The 18,176-nt window shown below is 47.4% G+C and overlaps 1 protein-coding gene across 1 annotated transcript in view; it reads left to right on the plus strand.

The window, feature by feature from the left end:
* Positions 1 to 18,176, plus strand: part of ppp2r5a (protein phosphatase 2, regulatory subunit B', alpha isoform) — a 288,446-nt gene that overhangs the window by 263,124 nt on the left and 7,146 nt on the right. The window contains exons 11-12 of the mRNA XM_038811016.1: positions 7,114 to 7,241; positions 17,562 to 17,663. Coding sequence (XP_038666944.1) covers positions 7,114 to 7,241; positions 17,562 to 17,663 — 230 coding nt within the window. The remainder of the gene's footprint in view (positions 1 to 7,113; positions 7,242 to 17,561; positions 17,664 to 18,176) is intronic.

Raw genomic sequence — 18,176 nt, forward strand, 5'->3', positions numbered from 1 at the left:
AGCCCCCACGTGCTTTAGCCTTGACACATCATCTGTCCTGCTGTCCGTAATGTGTTTTAATTAACTATTTAATTTGTTCAATTAATTATTTTCTAGTTTTATATATTTTATTTACCTTCCCACCAGTTTGTATACTCGATAAAATTTTCGGAATAGAATCAACCTTAACTATTTACCAGATCCTAACCAAACAGCTAGATTGTTCTCCTGTAATAGAATAAGAACCAATTTCCACAGGGTTAAAAAAAAAAGTTAGAATAAGCAAAGGAGCACCTCCATCTCCTCTTCACCTAATTCCCTTGCTCACCTAACTCTCCGTATCCTTGTTCAAAATTGCACTCCAGTGCTAAGTCACACTGAGGCCAGCATGCTCTGAAACTAATAATAATCGCTTATTGTCACAAGTAGGCTTCAATGAAGTTACTGTGAAAAGCCACTAGTCGCCACATTCCGGCGCCTGTTCGGGGAGGCTGGCCCCAAGTACAGAGAAAACAGTTTAAGCTAGTTTCCTTAATTTAAAAATATATATATTTTTATTCACCATATTTTCATCATTTTCACCACACAAAAGAGAAACAAAAACAATCCCAATAATATAAAAAGAGAAACAAAACAATCCCACCCCCTCAACAGTCAGCGGCAACTAACTTCCAAAATTGCCGAATAAACAAATTCCAAGAATTGTAGAGCCCCTCCTTCACTCCCCTCAGCTCAAACTTCATCTTCTCCTGTGTCAAAAACTCCAGCAAGTCCACCCGCCACACCGAGGCACAGGGTGAAGATACTGACCGCCACCCCAACAGTACCCGCCTACAGGCGTTCAGCAAGGCGAAGGCTAAAACATCCGGCCCCGCTCCTGCCAACAACTTGGACTGGTTCGACACCCCGAATATGGCTTAGAGGGGTCAGGGTTCCACATCCATGTGTAAGACCCCTGAGATTGTGCTAAATACCATCCTCCAAAACCTTTCCAGTTTCGGGAAGGACCAAAACATATGAACGTAGTTTGCGGAGCCCCTCTTACGTTGCTCACAGACATCCTCCACCCCCTTAGTCGGCTCATCTTTGATTTTGATGTGTGCCCTATGTTCGACTTTCAACTGTATCAGCCCCAGCCTCTCACACGAGGCCAAGGCATTTACCCTCCTCATTTACCCTCTTCCATTACTCCCCCCAGCTCCTCCTTCCACTTTGCCCCAATCCCCTCTATAGACACCCTGTCCTCCTCCAGGATCTTCCTCCCATAGATCGCCGAAACAAACCCCCCCGCCCGGAACGATACCGAAACCGTTCCCCCTGTGCCAATCCATGCTTCTCTCTCAACTCCAGACTTGTGAATCGCACGCCCAAGAAACAAATCCTTAATTTCCTTGATCCCCCTCTCATCCTATCTCGGAAATCTTGCATCCATCCTCCCTGGTTTGAGCCCGTGATTCCCCTCATCGGCATCTTCCCCCCTGACCCAGCCCCAGCTTAAAATGTTGCCTAAACTGCCTCCAGATTTTCACCACCACCGGACTCACCGAGTACCTTCCTGGAGCCATTGGGAGCGGCGCCATTGCTAGCGCCCACAACGCTAACCCCTGACACAAGCCGCCCTCCATCTTAACCCATCCGGCTTCCCTCTGCTTGCTCCAGCCTCGCACCTTCTCTGCATTTGCCGCCCAATAGTAGTACAGTAAGTTTGGGAAGCCTAGCCCCTTTCCCCCCCGCCTGTCATTCTCTCTGCAGGGCCACCGCATGGTAGCACAGTGGGTAACACTTCCATCACAGCGCCAGGGTCCCAGGTTCGATTCCCGTCTTGGGTCACTGTCTGTGCAAAGTCTGCATGCTCTTCCCGTGTCTGCGTGGGTTTCCTCCAGGTGCTCTGCCTCCCATAAGTCCCGAAAGGCGTGCTGTTAGGTGAATTGGACATTCTGAATTCTCCCTCTGTGTACCCGAACAGGTGCCGGAATGTGGCGAATAGGGGATTTTCACAGTAACTTTATTGCAGTGTTAATGTCAGCCTACTTGTGACAATAAAGATTATTTAAGAAAAATTAATTAATCCTGACCATCTTGCCCCCCCCCCCCTAGATAAACGTGAAAAACAATTTGTCCACCCTCCTTGAAGAGGGACTTTGGTAAAAAGACCAGAAGCACTGGAGTAAAAAAATAAAATCGCTGCAGCTCATTCATTTTAACTGCCAGCACTGGCCTGCCAACGTCCAAGGGAGGTTGTCCCACCTTAACAAGTCGGCCTTCATCCTCCCCACCAAACTAGTAAAAAAAAATGTTTTGGAGCCCCCCTGCCTCAACTCCCGGTTGGGAGATCATGAAATACCCACTCTTGTCTCAGTTCAATTTATACCCGAAAATGTCCCGAATCTTTGGAGAAGCTCCATTCTACTCCCCACCGACGCGCTCAGTTTTGAGATATACAATAGCAGATCATCGGCATATAATATCTTGCCATCTACATTCAGTAGGGCTATGGGCCTATACGGCACACACTCCACTGGATCCTTATACTTCTTTAGCAGCAGCGAAATTGAAATCTGCCCATCGTCTGTGGCAAGAAATTTAAGGATAAGTTGGCGCTGCTGATGGTAGGAGCCTCTGCCTATCACATCCTCTAACATATCCACCATCAACAGCGCGAATGTATTCTTTAATTTCTTATAGAATTCAACTGGGAACCTGTTAGGCCCCATCGCCTTCCCTGCCTGCATCCTCCCAATTCCCTCCTTCACCTTCTGCTCCCCAACTGGCCCATTCAAGCCTGCTCTACCCTCCTCACCCAACCTCTGATACTCCAATCTTCCCAGGAACTCCCTGATGTCCCGCTCCACCTTGGTGGCTTCGACCTTTATAGCGCCCTATAAAACTCTTCAAATACTTTATCTATCTGCTCCGGGGCCACAACCAACTTTCTCATTTTATCGCGCACCTGAACTATCTCCCTCGCCACTACCTCCCTCCAGAACTCGCTAGACAATAAACCGCCCCCCTCACCTGGCACACCGCATTCCCTGTGGACAACTAGTCGAACCTTGCCTGTATCCTCTTCCTCTTTGGCTAAGAGGGCTGGGTCAGAGTTCCCTGTGTACCTCCCATCCTCCTCCTCCAGAATGCCCTCTATTAACCTTTGGCGCTCCTCTCTTTCCTCCTTGTCCACCTTAGCCTTGAATGAAATCATCTCCTCCTTCACTACTGCTTTCAGGGCCTCCCAAACCACCAACTGCTAAACTTCCACTGTGCAATTAAAACTCCACGCATTCCTCGATCACCTTCCTGATCTTATCATAAACACTCTGGTCTGCTAGCAACCCCACGTCCATTCACCACCCCAACCTCTGGGCCATCCCTTCTCTAAAACTACATCCAACCAATGCGGAGCATGGTCCGAAATCATCCTTGCTGAATGCTCCAACCTCCTAACCCCAGCCAATTGCGCCTTCCCCACCCTGAAAAAGTCTATCCTCGAGTACACTTTTTGTACCGGGGACAAAAACAAATACTCCCGTTCCCTCGGGTGTAAAAACCTCCACGGATCCACTCCTCCCATCTCTCTCATGAGCCCAGCCTGAGCCTTCACGCCCCCTGACTGGACAAGCAAGCATGGCTGAGACCTATCCATTTTTGGGTCCTGCACCATATTCCAATCTTTCTCTCTCTGTCTCTCTCTCTCCCCCCCCCACCATTAGCCCATGGTTATAAAATCCATGATGACACCCAGCACCCTCTTCACAAACCCTGCATCACCTAGTTGGGGCCATATATGCTCGCCAGTACCATAAACATCCCCTCTAACGCCCCCGCCGCTCTCACGTACCTGCCTCCCTGGTCTGTCACCACCTTCTCCATCTGTAACCTCACCTCTTGCTCACCCATGCCACTACCTACCGAGCCCAGCTATTGAATCCCAAATGGGAAACCTGACTCACCCAACCCTTCCGGCATTGTAGCACAGTGGTTAGCACTGTTGCCTCAGCGGCAGGGACCTGGGTTCGATTCCCGGCTTGGATCACTGCCTGTGTGGAGTCTGCATGTTCTCCCCGTGTCTGCATAGTTTCCTCCCACAAGTCCCAAAAGACATGTTTGTTAGGTGAATTGGACATTCTGAATTCTTCCTGTGTGTACCCGCGCAGGCGCCAGTGTGGTGACTAGGGGATTTTCCCAGTAACTTCATTGTAGTGTTAATGTAAGCCTACTTGTGACATTAATAAAGAATATTATTATTATAAGCCTCACCTGATCTATCACCTCGTTTTGGCTTCCTGCAACATCACCACGTAGGCCTTTAAGCTCTTTAAATGTGTAAAAATAAAAACTCTCGACCTCTTCACTGCCCCCCCCCTCCGCAAACCCCTCACATTCCACATTACAATTCTGACTGGGGGTGTCTCCACCGTCCGTGTTGCCCCCCCCCCCCCCCCCCCCTTCCCACCCGCCATCATCATAGTCCATAGTTATGGACCCTGCCCTTCAGCCAGACCCGCCCCTACCCTTTGTTACCAGGAAACCCCCCTCCCCTCCCAGAATCCCCCATCTACTCCCAGAATCCTTCCATCCATTCCTTTTGAAAACGCTTCTCCCAGTATCAATCCCCTCCCCCCACCTGTCATACCTCCCAGGCCAATCGAAACTTGTTTGAACATTCCAGTGACCGTGGACCCTCTCCCCACCACACTCCTGTTCACAAGCTAACCTTCGCTTCCTAAAATGGGGGTCCATGCCCAGGCCTTCCTCCTCCCAAACCCCTCCCCTATGACTTAGTCCCCACAAACAACGACAAAACCAAAGCCAGTGCAAAAACTGCGCCCCAGTAAACCACCATAAGCCCAATATAATTATAACCAACTGTTGGCTATAACAAAGGTAAACTACCCTTTCCCATTCAATCAAACCAAAAAACGCCAACTGTCCCCTCCACAAATACAAAATGAATAACAACCTGAAATGAGAAATAAAGGCTCTGCACAGCCCTCCCTCCCCTAAGTCCAAGTCCCAATCCCATTCCTTATTTCAGTCCCAGCCCTTTGGCTTTCACGAACGCCTCCGGTGCCTCCTCCATCTTAAAGTAGAAGTCTCTCAAATTGTACGTCACCCTCAGCTTCGCTGGGAAGACCACGCTAAACCTCACACTTACTGTATAGAGTGCTGCCTTCACCTGTCCAACGGCTACCTGCCTTCTCACCATCTCCACCTTCAAGTCCTGGTATATTCGAATACCAACTCCTTCCCACTTCACCTCACGCCTTTGCTTCACCCAACGCAAGACATTCTCCTTGACATGAAATTGTGAAAGCAAATTATAACTGCCCTTGGTGGCATATTTGCTTTCGGCTTGGGAGGGTTCTTCCCTCTCCCCCAGCCACTCTGCCAGCATCTTTGCAAAGTACTCGGTCTTGGACCCTTCTCCCTCTCAGGCAAGCCCACAATTCGTCAATTCTGCCGACTTGACCTGTTCTCGAGGTCTTCCATCGTGGCTCTAAGTCTTTTGGCCTTCACCACCCTCTGCAGCTCCTCACCCATCGAGGTGAATTGATCACTGTGCTACGACAGAGCTTCCTCCATCCCCATTAACTTCTCTGCTTGCTCCCGTACCTCAGCCGATGTTTTCGACACCGCTGCCTTCACTGGGGCAATCGCCTCCTCCACCCACTCCTTTATCGCAGCCATCATCTCCTTTCGCAGCACCTCCATGTGCTTAGTGAATTGCTTCTCGAATTCTCTGGCCATCACCTCGGTCAGGGTTTCCACCATGGGGCGCGGCCCCACCCAGCAATCCTGCCTCCGCCATCTTTCCTGCTGCCAGGCTGGCCTGTTCGCTCGATGGCAAACTTTCACTTGCCCACTTCTTCCTAGCGGCTTTTTTCTGATCTTAGACATTCACCACCTTCCTTATGCTTTCCTGCACAGCTTGTTCAAAAATGCCCCTGAAACCGGGCATTAAACTCCAAACACCAGAGTCTCGAGCTGGAGCTACCCAAAGTGCGACTTCCACCTATATGCCGCCACTGGAGGTCGCTAGTTTCCTTACTTTTTAAAAATAAATTTAGAGTACCCAATTATTTTTTCCAATTAAGGAGCAACTTAGCATGGGCACTCCACCTATCCTGCACATCTTTGGGTTGTGGTGGTGAAACTCACACAGACACGGCGAGAATGTGCAAACACCACACGGACAGTGACCCAGGGCCGGAATTCGAACCGGGTCCTGAGCGCTGTAGGCAGCAATGCTAACTACTGTGCTGCCCTCTAGTTTCCTTAATTAACTAACTTCAACTGCCCTCCAGTGAAGAGCTTGTATCCTGCTTAAGCCTGGATAAAATTTAGAATTTAAACAGTAAATTTCAGTTGGATGCTAATTGTTAAATACATACAAAATTATATTTTTGGAAAGCGATTCTGATTCCCTCACTCGCCCAACTCTCGGCATTCTTGTTCAAAGTCTCATTCCTGTGACTATAGTGCAGATTTACATGAAAAGACATTAGTTTTCCTAGAATGAAAAAAATGCATGCTGGTATCCTGGGGTCAAAATTAGAGTACTGTTGAGACTGAGCAGGAAGGAAATTATTTACTCTTCACTTGACTTTTGTTTAAAAAATGGTTTGATAACCTTTCTTGCACCTGTCCATCCCGTGCATAAAAATTTAATTGTTGAATAGGGATAGTAAGTTGCTTACCATCATTTTCATTCACTTACTGTCATGTGTTGCATATTCAGGGTTTATGATAAAAGTATAACTAAATAGCAGTTCAACAATCGGTCTGGAAGTTGCAAGTGCCCCATTTTTCTTTTTGTGAGCATTGCATTGTTATCTAAATTATGCTTCACTTAGGGAATAACAATTCTACTATCTCCAAAGAGTAACATTTATAGTTGGGAAGAAAGAAAAGTATGATTATTCTACTTGTACCTGGTGAAATTTCATATCCAAAGAAGAGAGCTAGTTAAATGACTTTCCTTTTCTTACCCTTGTTAGTGCACCTGACCATGGGGCCTAAAATATGGCATGATGAAAATATTTGTTCAGAGAATCCAGAGCTACACCTTCAGTAAATAATCTTATGAAATTGTTCTTTTTAAATTACATGTTTTCAGATTAATTTTTATCTCCACAGGTCGCAGAAAGAGCTTTGTATTTCTGGAACAATGAGTACATTCTTAGTTTGATTGAAGATAACTCTGAGAAAATTCTACCAATTATGTTTGGCAGTTTATACAGAATCTCCAAGGAACACTGGAACCCGTACGTTTTTTGTATTAAAATATATGTATATTTTAATAACTTGGTGCTTGCACTATAACAAAATAATAAGTCATTCAAATAGACAAAGGCCCAGATAGTCTGGGCAGCGGTGGAGTTGGTGGGATCTTTCAGCCCTGCTCCAGCAGGGTTGCAGTGACAGAGTCAGGCAGCTAAATGGCAATTGTAATTCGCGCAAAGTCATGCCCCTTACTTTCATCAAAGAAACTTAGACAATAGGAGCGGGACGCCATTCGGCTCTTTGAGCCTGCTCCACCTTTCATTATGATGGTTGGTCATCCAACTCAATAGTCTGATCTCGCTTCTCTCTCCTCCCCAACCCGATATCCTTTGATCCTCTCCGCCCCAAGTGCTATATCTAATTGCTTCTTGAAAACATATAATGTTTTGGCCTCAACTGCTTCCTGTGGTATCCAATGCTATAGGCCAACCACTCTGGGTGAAGAAAGTTTTCCTCCTCTGTCTTAAATGGTCTACCCTGTATCCTCAGACTGTGACCTCTGGTTCTGGACACCCCCAGATCGTGAACATCCTTCTTTCATCTAACCTATCCTAGTCCTGTTAGACTTTTATAGGTTTCTATGAAATTCCTCTTCATTCTTCTGAATTCCAGCAAATACAATCTGAACCAACTCAACTCTCCTAATACGTTAGTCCTGCCATCCCAGGAATCAGTCCGGTAAACCTTCTCTGCACTCCAGCAAGAATATCCTTCCTCAGATAAGAAGAACAATACTGCACACACTATCCCAGGTGTGGCCTCACCAAAGCCTGTATAACTGCAGCAAGACATCCCTTCTCCTGTACTCGAACGCTTTCGGCATGAGGGAATTGCCGCCTTTACTACCTGCTGCACCTGCATGCTCGTCTTCAGCGACTTGTGTACAAGGACACCCAGGTCTCTTTGCACATTCCCCTCTCCTAATTTATGGTCATTCGGATCTGCCTTCCTGTTTTTGCTGCCAAAGTGGATAACCTCTCACTTATCCAAATTATACAACACCTGCCATTCATTTGCCCACTCGTTCAACTTTTCAAAATCACACTGGGATCACTGCACAGCTCACCCACCCACCCACCTTTGTGGCATCTGCAAATATGGAGCTGAAGACACGCCTCTTAAGACCTATCTTCCGTTGCACTGTTGCTGAATGAACCTGTCTCCCATGTCTGCGTTGGTCTCACCCCCACAGCACAAAGATGTGCCAGCTAGGCGGATTGGTCATGCTAAATTGCCCCTTAATTGGAAAAAATGAATTGGGTCCTCTAAACGTTTTTTTAATTAAACCTGTTTCCCCCAACACTGAACAGTGTCACACACAGAACAGCTAAATCCCTTCACACACACATTAGCGCAGTGCTCATCCCCACTTCATTCCCCCAACAACGCTCACCCCACTTTCCTAACCTACTCAACAGCATCTCACCCCCCCCCCCCCCCCCAACAAAAAAAAACCCCAGGGACCTGAGAAGAAAACGGCAGCTTAAGCTGAGTCATTTGCCACTCACTTCTCAGAAGATTTGAGCCAAAGTTTATACATGCATCAGCTGTAGATGGTATATAGTATGGATGGTTTGTAGACTTAGAGCAGATGTTTCCCCTTGGACATTCTAGAATGAGAGGCCAAAGTTTTAGACTAGGGAGTGGTAGATTTGGAACAGAAATGAAGAGGAATTATTTTGCTCAAATGGCTGTGAATCTGTGGAATTGTCCCCACAGTGTATGCCGGAACATTAATCAAATTTAAGAAGGGGATAGATAGGTTTTTTAAAATATTTTTATTCAAGGCTTTTACTTGCATGCACAAAGTATCAGAAGACCAAAACATCCTCTCGAACCAACAACCACAAATCCTCATCCTCCCCCGATACCAACCCCCATTACGTCCCACCTTCCCAATGTTTCTTCTCTCCCTCTCTCTCTCTCTCTCTCTCTCTCTCTCTCTCTCTCTCTTTCCCCCACCCCCCCCCCCCCCCCCCAGCTGACCCCTCAATCTTCCTTGAAGGAATCAATGCATAGTGTCCACCTCTGGGTGTACCACGCTACCGACCCCCACAAAGCGAACTTGACCTTCTCCAATCACATGCCAGGTCACCTCCAAACTCCATGGCCATGGCTCCTCCCTCTGCGACTGGATCCTGAACTTTCTAACCCACAGACCACAATCAGTGGTCTATGACTGTGGCCAAATTCCCCTCCAACTCTATTTTGAAATTTACTGTTGACACCACCGTAGTGGGTTGGATTTCAAACAATGATGAGACAGAGTATAGGAGTGAGATAGAGAATCTGGTGAACTGGCGTGACGACAATAATCTCTCCCTCAATGTCAACAAAACGAAGGAGATTAACATCGACTTCAGGAAGCGTAGTGGAGAACATGCCCCTGTCTACATCAATGGGAACGAAGTAGAAAGGGTCAAGAGCTTCAAGTTTTCAGGTGTACAGATCACCGACAGCCTGTCTTGGTCCCCCCATGCCGACACTATAGTTAAGAAAGCCCACCGACAACTCTACTTTCTCAGAAGACTGAGGAAATTTGGCATGTCAGCTACAACCGCCACTAATGTCTACAGATGCACCATAGAAAGTGTTCTTTCTGGTTGTATCACAGCTTGATATGGAACCTGCTCTACTCAAGACCGCAGGAAACTACAGAAGGTCGTGAATTTGGCCAGTCCATCACGCAAACCAGCCTCCCATCCATTGACTCTATCTATAATTCCCACTGCCTCAGAAAGGCAGACAGCATAAGTAAGGACCCCACGCACCCCGGACATACTCTCTTCCGCCTCCTAACGGCAGGAAAAAGATACCAAAGTTTGAGGTCACGTACCAACCGACTCAAGAACAGCTTCTTCCCTACTGCCATTAGACTTTTGAATGGACCGACCTCGTATTAAGTTGATCTTTTCTCTACACCTTGCTATAACTGTAACATTATATTTTGCAGTCTCCTTCCTTCCTTATATGAGGTATGCATTGTTTTTACAGCATGCAAGAAACAATACTTCTCACTGTATACTAATACATGTGACAATAATAAATCAAATCAAAAATCACCCATACTCCCGCTTTCGCCGGCTCTGAGCCCGCTAACATAACAAAGTCTGTCTCTGGGCCATCAGGGAAGCAAAGGCCAATCGGACCTCTCTCCCCACATAGACTCCCGGGTCTTCCAACACACCAAATAAGTGACAATAACAATTATTATTATTATTATATCGCCATCTCTGTACTCCGAACCATCCCACACCCAGAACCTCAGACATGAGGACTGAGAAATCTTGCCAGAGCCCCCTCAGTCTTGGACACGGCCAAAACATGTGGAGCGCGCCCCCCCCCCCCCCCCCCCCCCACGGCATACTGCCCACACGTGTCTTCCACCCCTGCAAAGAACCTGCTCATCCTCGCCACCATCATGTGGGCCCTACGCCCTATGCACCACCTTAAACTAGATGAGGCTTAACCTCCCATATGGCAAGGACATGTTCACCCTCCGCAAGGCCTCTACCCATGTCCCGGCCACATCTCTCCTCTCAGATCCTTCTCCCACTTGCCCTCCCTCTCCATCAATTTGTTGTATCCAACACCTTCCCATCTCTTGTAGTGTCCTCTGACAACATCTTGTCATGCAACAACTGAGGCAGCAGTCAAGGGAAGGACAGCACCTCTCTCCTCACAAAATCCCTCACCTGCAATTACATAAAGCTTTGGGCAACTCGTAGATTCCTCCAACTCATCCAGCCTTCCAAACTTATTTATTTTTTAATATAAGTTTAGGGCAACACGGTAGCACAAGTGGATAGCACTGTGGCTTCACAGCGCTAGGGTCCCAGGTTCGATTCCCCGCTGGGTCACTGCAGAGTTTGCACGTTCTCCCCGTGTCTGCGTGGGTTTTCTCCGGGTGCTCTGGTTTCCTCCCACAGTCCAAAGATGTGCAGGTTAGGTGGATTGGCCATGATAAATTGCCCTTGGTGACCAAAAAGGTTAGGAGGGGTTATTGGGTTACAGGGATTGGGTGGAAGTAAGGGTTTAGGTGGGCCGGTGCAGACTCGATTGGCCTCCTTCTGCACGGTATGTTCCATGTAGAGTACCCAATTCATTTTTTTCCATTTAAGGGACAATTTAGCGTGGCCAATCCACCTAACCTGCACATCTTTGGGTTGTGGGGGCGAAACCCACGCAGACACAGGGTGAATGTGCAAACTCCACATGGGGTGAACCAGAGCCGGGCTTGAACCTGGGACCTCGCTGCCATGAGGCAGCAGGGCTAACCCACTGCACCACCGTGCTACCTGTTTTTTTGGGGTTTTTTTTTTATACATGGTATATTTACAGGTGTACACAAAGAAACCAAAAAGAGATAACAAAAACATTACGTAAATAAAAAACCAAGGGGTGGAAAATTAAAAACTGGGGAAGTGTGTATACATAGAAGCAACAGAGAGACAATTACATTATACATGTCTTTGGGAGATAGGGCTTTCTCCCCTCCTTTTCTGTTTTTTTTAAAGAAAATACATACAGCACAAGTAAAACAAAACTGGGTGGGCGGGTGCCTGGGCGGTGCCCCTGATGTTGCTTGCTTCTCCCGGTCGGTTTTCACTGTTGTGTGTTTGCCTCTGCCTTGGCGGCCTGTCGTTCCTTCCTCCTGTACTTTCTTACTCTCTGTTGCCCTGCTGTGTTTGTTGCGGTTGTTGTCGTTTCCCGTGCTCTCCTTCCAGTTTGTGTTCCCTCGTCATTCCTCCCCTTTATTCAGCCCTGCAAACTTGCCCACTGTATAAAAAAAATAAGTCCCTAAAGTACTCTATGCTCACCTGCCGCCAAATCCAGAACCACGCATTCAGCCCCGCCGACACAGGCCTATAGTTGTTGTATATCGGCGCTCACAACAGCATGCTGTTGAGCCAAAAATGTTGTCTAAACTGGCTCCAAACCCAATACAGCAAAACCACCACTGGGCTCATGGAGTATCTGACCAGTAACCGGAGAACAGAAGAGGTTCCAACAATAGTGCCTTCAAACTCGTCCCCCTACATGATGCCGCCTCCATTTGTTCCCAAACCAATCTCTCCTCCACAGCCCATTTCCTCACCATAACAATGTTCGCGGCCAATAATAATTTATCAGATTCGGCAACACCAGCCCCCCCCCCCCCCCCCCCCCCCCAACCACCACCCCTCTCCAGCAACACCCGTGTCACATGCGGGTCCCCACCCACAAACCCCCAAATTATCCCGTTGACCTTGGGAACAAAGATAGGTAGGTTCTGGAACATGAACCTGTCATTTTCACCGTCTGCACGCGCCCCAGCCAATGATAGTGGCAACACATCCCACCATCGCTGTCTGCACGTGCCCCAGCTAGTGATGGTGGCAACACATCCCACCTCTTAAACTCCGCCTTTATTCCTTCTACCAATCGTGAAAAAAGTACAATTTGTGTAGCTGGGCCCAGCTCCACGCCACATGAAGTCCTAAATACGTAAAATCCACCCCCACCCCCCCAGAACGGCAACTCCCCATATCTCCTCTCTTGCCCTCTAGCATTGATTGGGAACACCTCGCTCTTTCCCATTTTCGGTTTGTACCCCAGAAACTGGCCAAATTCCCTCAAAATCTGCATAATCCCTCCAGTGCTGCCTACCGGGTCCAAGCTATATAATAACAGATCATTCGCATATAGCAAAACTCTATACTCGGCATCCCCGCTCAACCCCTTTCCAATCCCTCAATACCCTAAGTGCCATTGCCAACGGCGCTATTGCGAAGGTGAAAAGCAACGGGGAGAGCAGGCGCCCCTGTCTCACCCCACAATGTAACCCAAAGTACTCCAAACTTATCCCGTTTGCCTAAACACTCATCACTCATCAGCGCCCTGCCAAACCCAATCCACAAACCCCTGACCAAACCCGAACCGCCCCAGCACCTCCAACAAAAAAGCCCACTCCACCCGATCAAAGGCCGCCTCTGCATCCATTACCATCATTATTTCTATCTCCTGCCCCTCTGAGGTATCATAATTACATTAAGTAGCCTCTGCACATTGGCAGACAACTGCCTTCCCTTCACAAATCTCGTCTGGTCTTCCCCTATCATCCCTGGATCACAGTCCTCAATTTGCGACGCGAGCACCTTCGCCAACAATTTTGCATCAACGTTCAGCAGCGATGTTGGACGGTACGACCCACACTGCTCCAGGTCCTTCTCTTTCTTTAAGATCTGGGAGATGTACGGCTGTGACAATGTGGGGGGAAGCTCCCCCTTACCCCTCGCCTCATTCTGCATCCTCACCAACAAGTGCACCAGCTCTGCAACAAACTTCTTATAAAACTCTGAGGAACCCTTGGCCTTCCCCGCTTGCATCGCACCCATGCCGTCCATCACCTCCCTTAACCCAATCGGTACCCTTGGCCCTTGCACCTTTTCCCCCTCCACCTGAGGGAACTCCAACCCAGCCAGGAACCGCCACATCTCTTCCACCCTCCTCCTCCCAGCCAGGGCTCCCACTTGTACAGCCTCCGATGGAAGATCTCAAATGCCCCATTCACTCCCTCCGGATCCGTCACCACCTTACTCCTCTCAATCCTCACCCTACTAATCTCCCTCGCCGGTGCCTGCTTCCAAGCTGATGAGTCAGCATTCTGCTTGCCTTTTCCCCGTACTCATCCACTACATCTGTGGCCCTCCGCAACTGTCCAACACCTTCCCCGTGGGGACACTAATCCAAACTCCATCTGAAACCTCTGCCTCTCCTTTCACAACCCCTCCTCCAGCGCCATCCTTGTACCTCCGATCTACTGTCAGAATCTCCTCTACCAGCCCCGTCCTCCTCACGCTCCACCCTCTCCCTATGCACCCGAATCAAAATAAATTCCCCCCCTAACTCTTCCTTAGATGCCTCCCATAGCGTATCGTTCAACTCCACATAAGCCGCTCTCGCACCCCCTCAACCGCCAGCAGGCCCACATCCAACCTCCACTGCGGTCATTGGGTCTCCCCTTGCACTACTTGCAAATCACCTAGTGCGCGCATGGTCGGAAGCCATAATCTTCGGGTCGACCACCTCGCCAACAACGCCTTGTTTATAACAAAAAAGTTGATTTGGGAATACACCTGGTGCACATGGGAGAAGTACGAAAACTCCTTCACCCTCGGCCTCCAAAACCTCCACAGGTTTTCCGCCTCCGTGTACTCCATAAACCCCCCCCAAACTCTCTCGCCACCACTAGGTCCGGGATCCTGCCTAACACCCAACTCAAAGTCTACGTTGTCCCAATTCGCGGCATAAACATTCACCAGGTCTACTGGCATCCCCAACTTCCTATTGACCATTACATATCGCCACCTTGGATCAGTCACAATATACCCCACTTCAAAAGCCGCTCTCTTAGTAACCAATAATACCCCCTCGTCTTCATGTCTAACCCCGAGTGGAACACCTGCCCCACCCATCCCTTCCTCAGCCTCATCTGATCCCTCAACTTCAGGTGCGTCTCCTGCAAGTCTGCCTTCAGGCTGCTCTGATGCAACACGCGACTGTTTAACCGGCCCATTCAACCCTCGCATGTTTCACGTGACCAGCTTGGCGGCCCCCCCCCCAACCCTCAGATGTCCGCCACCATCTCTCCCTTCCCAACTGTGCCAGACCAACCACACCCATGTCAGCAACTGCCCCCAGCCCCCAAACAAAAAGAAACAGCAGAATCCCCACCCCAGTGCCTTCCTTCTGGCAAACCCCCCCCCCCCCCCCCCCCCCGTTCACTCTCGTTAACTAGCCCACCCAGCTAGCATGGTGGCCCTCACCTAAGGCCTCTGACTTCCCCTCACCCTTGCAAGTCAAAGGCCTCCCTCCCCCGTGAGCCTCTCCAGCATGCTTGACGCAAACTTGGCGGCCTCCGCACCTTCATTGCCTTCAGGCATCCCAACAATTCTCAGATTCTGCCTCTTGGAGCGGTTCTCAAGGTTCTGTAATTTCTCTCTCAACCTCTTCTCTTCTGGCTGCTCATCACCATCCCCATTTCCACCTCCAGCGTAGTCAGCCGATCCTCCTGTGCCACCACCAACTCCTCCACCTTCTGAAACGCAAGGCCTTGGGCCTCCTGCGTCTGCTGTACTGACTCCGCCACCATAGCCAGATCATCCAAGGCCACTTTCCTCTGCTGCTGGAATTTGTCATTTTAAAAACTCCACCACTCCATCGACCACTGGGTGGCCAGTGCTGCCCCCTTGACTTCCGCCTGTGTCGCACCACCAAAACTTTCCTGCTGCAACTGCTCTCTCTTTCAGCTGGCACTTCTTGTCTGCTGATCCGTACACCAACTTCACCAGAGGAGTATTACCTTCCCTGGGCACTCGTACACCTTTTGTCCTCAAATACCACACCATTCGGGTGGGGAAGAACTGAAAAAACTCCACCTCGAGTGGGAGTCACCAAATGTGCGACCACTTACTCCATGGCCGCCACCGGAAGTCAGTGATAGATACATTTTTAATTAGCAGCAGGATGAAGGGTTATGGGGAGCGGGCAGGAAGGTGGAAATGAGACCCAAATGAGATCAGCCATGATCATATTGAATGGTGGAGCATGCTCAAAGGGCTGAATTGCCCACTCCTCCTGGTTCTTGTGTTCTTATATTCTTGTGTTTTTACATTAATTTTTCTATGGTTTTACAGATTATAGTTACAATGATTTTTCATCTTTGTATCTTTCAGTGGTAGCTTTATATTATTATTTGTCCACTGGATAGCTGGGTTAAAACAACCTCAATTATACTTCATTTTAGATCCATTCCGACCAGTCTGTACTGGGTTTACATTTTCAGTACCTACTGAAAGCGCACTTGTATTGTTCCTATATAGTTCATTCTGAAGCAGAGTGAGACTCTATTCAGAGGTCTCATTCTTTCTTTCTATCTGGAGTCAAGTTAAAGCCTAACTGCGGATTCAGACTGCACTCCGTTATGCAGTGTTGATTATGATTACTGGCATTATGTTTGTACATGAATGATCTTTAAAAATTCCTTTAATGTTTAGTTCTCCTAGTGTCACCCATGGTTTAGCTGATAGCACACTTGCCTCTGAGCAATAAAGTTGTGGATTCAAGTTCTAATTCAGACTTTTGAGCATGAAAATCCAGGCTGTCACTAGTGTACTGAAGAAATGCTGCACTGTCAAGAGGTTTGCTGCCTTTTGGCTGAGATATTCAAGAGCCCCACATGCTTTCTCAACTGGATGCAAAAGGTCTCATGGCACTATTTTCAAGAAGAGCAGGGAAGATAGCCCATGTCCTGGCCAATATTTATTCCTTAATTGACATCACAAAAAACAGATTAGCTAGTTATTATCACATTGCCGTTTGTGGGAACCTGCTGAGGACAAATAGGCTGACCTGTTTCCTACATTGTAACAATGACTACACTTCAAAAGTACTTCACCAGCTGTGAATCACTTTGGGCATCCTGAAGATGCGAAAGGCACTGTATGAATACAAGTTGTGTTTTTTAATACATAACCATACAATCTTTTGAGAAAAGCAAAAATACTGAGGCCAATTTAGGACAAAAGTTCCAAAATAAAGAAAAGCTCTAGGAGACTGAGTTAACTCATGAATCCCACTGTTCCCAGCTACTCCAAGCTTTATGCTATATAACTAGAAATGCCTCCCTCTCTGATAGGAACTTTATTCCCCTTTTGAATAACTGCACGGAATCCTTACTCACCACCTGCTTCAGAAATCTATTTCAGACAAATGACTCGTGTGGGGGGGGGAAAAGTTTGTAACATTTAACCTGGCTTCTTGCCTCTATTTCATAGATGCGCCTTCTGGTCCTGATATCCCTATTCATATCAAATTTGTCTGCTGACAATAGAATAGGGACTGAATAGAGTCCCTTAAATTGATAGTTTTGTTCAAAGTCTCTGGTAGAAATTAAAGCCATTCTTTCCAATATGGCTCATCCATTACAAAGTACCTGATTATTCCTCCGCTGCAGCTGCCAGCTATTAAGTAATTTATTCCAGAGTGTTCCCCATCTCTACCTGGAATACCAGTCTGTATGTTGAGCACAATATTTGTGAAGAAACATTTGTTGACATCACTGCTAATTTTGCCCTGGGCTAAGTTTGAACTGTTTTGTTTGATTATGTTTTGGATCTATCCTTCTGGATTGTTTTTCTATCTTTGATAGCTCTAAGATCAAACAGCACACATCTCCATTTTTTTACATTACCTATTTCACATTGTTCTTCCATAAATCCTTTTTAGAACATTTAAGTGAATGTAAACTTCTTTTACAGAACCATTGTAGCACTCGTTTACAACGTACTAAAAACATTAATGGAGATGAATGGGTCACTATTCGACGAACTTACAGCATCTTACAAGGCTGAAAGGCAGCGGTATGCAAACATTCATTTTTTATTTGACATTTTCCCCTAAGTGTTTATTGCCCCTCTTTACTGCTTACAGAAAACAGATTGAGGGTGTGGAGAACGCACACTAGCACAGTTTGCTTTCCTGTTTTGTTTTCTTTTTCACCTTTGAGCATGGAAAAATAACTTTATCTCCTTTCATCCCGTCTCCTGATTGCTCATATTTCCAGCAGAAATGTGCTGTGGATATCTTTTGGAGCTACATTTGCCATTTTGTGTTTTTACATCAGACATTGGGCTGCTGTTTTTTTCTCTTGGATTGCAGTCTTCATTAGTTGGCTTGTGACAAAGTTCATGCCACCTTCTCATCACACGCTATATAAAAAATGAATGGCCAATGTATGGAAGATATATAAACATGGTGGCTTAATATAGATAGGTATTCCTACAAATTTTTGGCTAACAAAATCGTTTTCATTGTGTAATTACATTATGGGACTACTAAAAAGGTTCGGAAACTTCCCAGGCTATAAATTAAAT

Source organism: Scyliorhinus canicula, chromosome 1 (assembly GCF_902713615.1).
Source record: "Scyliorhinus canicula chromosome 1, sScyCan1.1, whole genome shotgun sequence".
NCBI lineage: Eukaryota > Metazoa > Chordata > Chondrichthyes > Carcharhiniformes > Scyliorhinidae > Scyliorhinus > Scyliorhinus canicula.